The sequence below is a fragment of the Chenopodium quinoa genome, unplaced genomic scaffold (genome assembly GCF_001683475.1).
Source record: "Chenopodium quinoa cultivar QQ74 unplaced genomic scaffold, ASM168347v1, whole genome shotgun sequence".
Lineage (NCBI taxonomy): Eukaryota > Viridiplantae > Streptophyta > Magnoliopsida > Caryophyllales > Amaranthaceae > Chenopodium > Chenopodium quinoa.
The window spans coordinates 6329175-6333795 of NW_018742763.1; the positions used below are offsets into that span (position 1 = coordinate 6329175).

A 4621-nucleotide genomic window follows, 5' to 3' on the forward strand; every position below is an offset into this window, starting at 1 on the left:
CCATGCCAAATGGGAAAACCGGCCAACAAGGCCCAATCCTGTCTAGAGGCCCGGTCAGCCCTAGGTTTACCCTAAACCTAGAGAGTGGCACGCTTCTCAAGACTATAAATACTTAATTAATCCTCATTAAAAGGGATCAAGCAATTGAGAGGCAATTGATCAAGCAATTAATCTCACCTGAAGAACAGAGAAGAACAGAAACATTACGGAACACTAATAACCGGCTAATCTCGCTAACAAAGCAGATTACCAACATTAAACACTCTCACCTAGAGAGGTCTTATTACTTTAATTTCCGTATTAATTACTCCTTAATCAGGTACTAACTTGACCGTTGGAGGCGGAGCTCTCAGGAGTCTCCGTTATTTTGCAGGTACAGGCGTCCGGTTCCAGTCTCGGAATTGTAACTCTCCCGCAGGACATCAGAAAACCCCGAAACAGTACCAACACGGGAGCTAACCGTGCTAGTATACAATAAACCACTCGTAAGTGGCGGAATTCCTGCGCATAATAAAAATGGAAAATACAGCGTCCTGTACTCCTAGTAGAAGTTATGGTCAAATATACGCCTCATTGTCATGGCAAAGGGCAAGAAAGGTAAAGGAAAGAAATCTTCTAGCTCTAAATCGAAGAAGAAGGGTAATGCGAAGAAGAATCGTGCTATTAAAGATCCTTCTACTGATCTGGTGTCGAAGAATGGGTCGGTTTCGGTTGATAGTTGGCTTGAAGAAGGGGAAATCAAGGACATGCAAGTTTAACCGGTTGAATCTTTTGAGAAGGAAGAGGACAAGAAGCATGTTGATCAGTGGTTGGGGGTGTTAGCTGTGCAGACGCCATTGTTCGAGAATGGAGCAAGAACCCAGGAAATTAATTCTTCCAGGTTTGTTAATCCAACTCCCTTATTAATGGTTCAGAACTCGATTGTTGATAACTGTGAATTTGAGAATGGGGGTATTACTGATAATTGGAATTGTAGCCCTATATTTGAACATCCTGTTTTTGCTTCACCTAATACGGGTAGGTCCGATTTTAATGGAAAGAAATGGTCTGATTTTTTTGAACAAAATCTGGATGAGGGATTTGATCTATCTTAGAAATGGAAACCTTCTTCTAATGGAGGAGATAGGAGTAATGGTGATAAAAGGGTGAGGAATACTGTTGAGGATGTTGAACCAGAAATTAGTTTTTGGAAATCTGCTGTTATTTGTTATATTCTTAGCTCTCAGCTGCCATTCAGAATTATGAATGGATTTAAAAGAAGGATATGGGTTTGGTGTTGATAGAGTTGCTGCTATTGAGAATGGGGTTTTTCTGGTTAGATTTCGTATGGAAGAGGGGAGGGAGAGAGTTTTGGTTGCCAGACATATCTTTTTTGATAGGAAACCTGTGGTGGCTAAAAGGTGGGAGCCAGGAATTAAGCTGCGAGATGAAGGAGTGCAAGAGGTTCCTGTATGGATAAGACTGCCTAGGCTTGACCTTAAATTTTGGGGTCAGTCTTCTTTAATGAATCTGGCTGGTGCAGTGGGGAAGCCAGTGCAAATAGACAGAGCTACTGCAACAAAAGAATTGATGGCATATGCTAGGATCATGGTTCAGATTAATGTCAATGAGGAGATGATCGAGGAGATTGAATTTTTGGATGAGAATGGGAAGGTGATGCATCAAAAAGTAATATATGAATGGAAGCCAGTGATTTTTTCTACTTGTTCTGGGATGGGACATGATTCTAGTCAATGTCCTAACCATAAAGTTCAAGCCAGGATACTGCAGGAGAAGAGGAATTTAGAGCAAAAAGGGGTAAGAAAGGAATGGACACCTATTAAGAGGGTGGGTCTGGAAGTGAATAAAGCTAAGGTGGCTTCTATTCTAGTTGTGAACAGATTTAATTGTTTGCAGGATGAGGTGAATATGGAGGAATTGAAGGAAATAAATGTTGAAAAAAATGAGTATAATAAGAGTAATTCTTTGGGAATGGTGGTCAGTGATAGGGTTCTGTATGGTGGTTTGGAGAGGGGGGAATTCTCCTACTCTTTACATGGATAGATTGGGGTTTTGGAATGTAAGAGGACTCAATAGGCCTAGTAAAGTGTGTGATAACTTGTGGTTTCTCAGATATCACCAAATGGGTCTCTTTAGTCTTCTTGAAACTAAGGTTAAGAGTGAGAACTTTGGGAGGGTCTTTGCTAATTTTGGGTCTGACTGGTCTGTAGCTGCTAATTACTCCAAGCACTGTGCTGGGAGAATTTGGATTATATGGAATCCGAGTGTGTATGAGGTTGAGATTTTGAATACTGAAGTTCAATTGATTCATACAAAGGTTACACATAGAGCATTGAATGTTTCTTTTTGGATGACTGTTGTTTATGGGATGAATAGGGGGAATGACAGGGTTGCTATGTGGTCAGATCAGTACTATTGCTGAGAAGGTTAAGGGACCCTGGATTGTTTCAGGGGATTATAATAATGTCCTTAATCCTGAAGATAGAGTTAGCTTGGCTTGTACTTTGGATGAGGTTGAGGATTTTAGGAGCTGTTTGAGACTTAATGGGTTGATAGACTTCAAAACTGGTGGTTTATTTTATACGTGGAATAACAAACAAGATGGAGAGAATAAATTTTGTTCTAAAATTGATAGGGTTGTGGTCAATGGTGAATGGGTGGATTATTTCAACCATTTCTCTCTGATTTCTTACCAGAGGGACTTATGGATCACAGCCCATGTTGTATGAGACTTTTTGATGTTTTTGGGAGTATTAAGAAACCTTTCCGATTTTTTAATATTGGACTGAGGCTCCTGGTTTTCTTGATATAGTTAGGAATGATTGGAACAAAGGGGTGCAAGGTACTGCTATGTTCATAATGACTCAGAAGTTGAAGGATCTGAAAAAGAGTCTTAAAGAGGTTAACTTGAAATATTTCTCTGATGTGGAGACTGCTGATATTGCTGCTCAGAAGGAACTTTCTAGGATTCATGAACAGTTGAATAAAGATCCGAGGAATGATAACCTTATCAGGGATGAACTTGTGGCTAGGATGAGGTACAGTGAGGCTCACAAAGCTAGATTTGATTTTCTGAAACAGAAAGCTAAAGTGAGACGGCTTAAGGAAGGTGACTTCAATTCTTCTTACTTTCACTCCTGTTTGAGAAAGAGAAGAGTTACTAACAGAATCTGTAGTATTGTAAATGATTCTGGTGATGTTATAATGGATCCTAGCAATGTAGCTGATGCTTTTGTTAGTTACTATAAGGGTCCGTTGGGTACTGATCAGGGACAGGTTAGGGACATTCACCCCACTGTTATTGCTACTGGCCTTGTTCTGTCTGAGAATCAAAAAGTTGGGCTCTGTACATCCTTTTCAGAAGCTGATATCAAGAGTGCATTATGGAGTATTGATGAGGACAAATCCCCGGGACCTGATGGTTATACTAGTAAGTTTTTTAAGGTGGCTTGGCAGATTGTAAAGGATGATCTGTGTAATGATGTGAAGGATTTTTTTGCTCAAGGTGAGCTGTTAAAGCAAATCAACACTACTACTTTGACCTTGATTCCTAAGACTGCTAATGCTGTGAATGTAACTCAATTTCGGCCAATAGCTTGTTGCAATGTGTTTTACAAAATTATATCAAAGTTGATTTGTGGTAGGCTTAAAGAGGTCTTACCTGGGTTGATTAGTGATGGACAAGGGGCCTTTGTAGCTGGAAGATCCATTATGAATAATATCATGGTCTGTCAGGATCTTTTGAAAGATTATAACAATAAAAGAAAACCACCTAGGTGTACCATTAAGGTGGACTTGAGAAAGGCCTATGATTCCTTAAGCTGGAAGTTTATTGAGAGAATGCTTGTGGCTTTGGGCTTTCCTGAGATGTTTGTGCAGTGGGTGATGGTTTGTGTCTCTTCTCCTTCCTTCTCTATTATGATTAATGGTGGTCTAAGTGGTTTCTTTAAGGGGGCCAGGAGAATCAGACAGGGGGATCCTATGTCCCCCCTTCTCTTTGTCATTTGTATGGAGTATCTTACCAGAGTTCTAAAGAAAATTGGTGAGAAGAAAGATTTCAAGTTTCATATGAGGTATAGATCTTTAAAGCTTAATCATCTTGTTTTTGCTAATGATTTAATGCTTTTTGGGGCTGGTGATAAGAAGACTATTATGCTCCTGGTAAAGGCTCTTAAGATGTTTCATAAAGTTTCTGGGCTGCAAGCTAATCAAGACAAAACAACAATTTATTTTGGCGATTTTGATGAGGATTTAAAAGCTGAAATTCTTTCTCTATTTGGTTTTGTTGAAGGTAAGTTCCCTTTTAGATATTGGGGAATACCTCTTAATTCCACTTACCTTAGAATTGCTGATTTTGATGTGTTAGTTGATAAAATGATGGCAAACATCACCTGCTGGACTAGTAGAAGTCTCTCCTATGCTGCTAGGGTGGTTCTTATTAATTCAGTGCTAATTAGCTTTCATTTGTATTGGGCTTAGTGTTTACTTCTTCCTAAAGAGGTTATTGATTAAATTAATAAGCTTTGTCGTGCTTTCTTGTGGGATGGGTCTGTTTCTCTCTCTAAAGCTCCTCCTATTGCATGGGAATGGGTGTGCTATCCTAAATAGGCTGGTGGTCTGG

General features: G+C 39.6%; 1 protein-coding gene across 1 annotated transcript; it reads left to right on the forward strand.

The window, feature by feature from the left end:
- The first annotated feature begins 1245 nt into the window (after positions 1–1245).
- On the forward strand, positions 1246–2729 carry LOC110724351. The gene is made up of 4 exons (XM_021903773.1): positions 1246–1797; positions 1897–1994; positions 2113–2264; positions 2377–2729. Exons 1-4 carry the CDS (start codon positions 1246–1248, stop codon positions 2727–2729), a joined length of 1155 nt encoding a protein of 384 aa, XP_021759465.1.
- The last annotated feature ends 1892 nt before the right edge of the window (positions 2730–4621 follow it).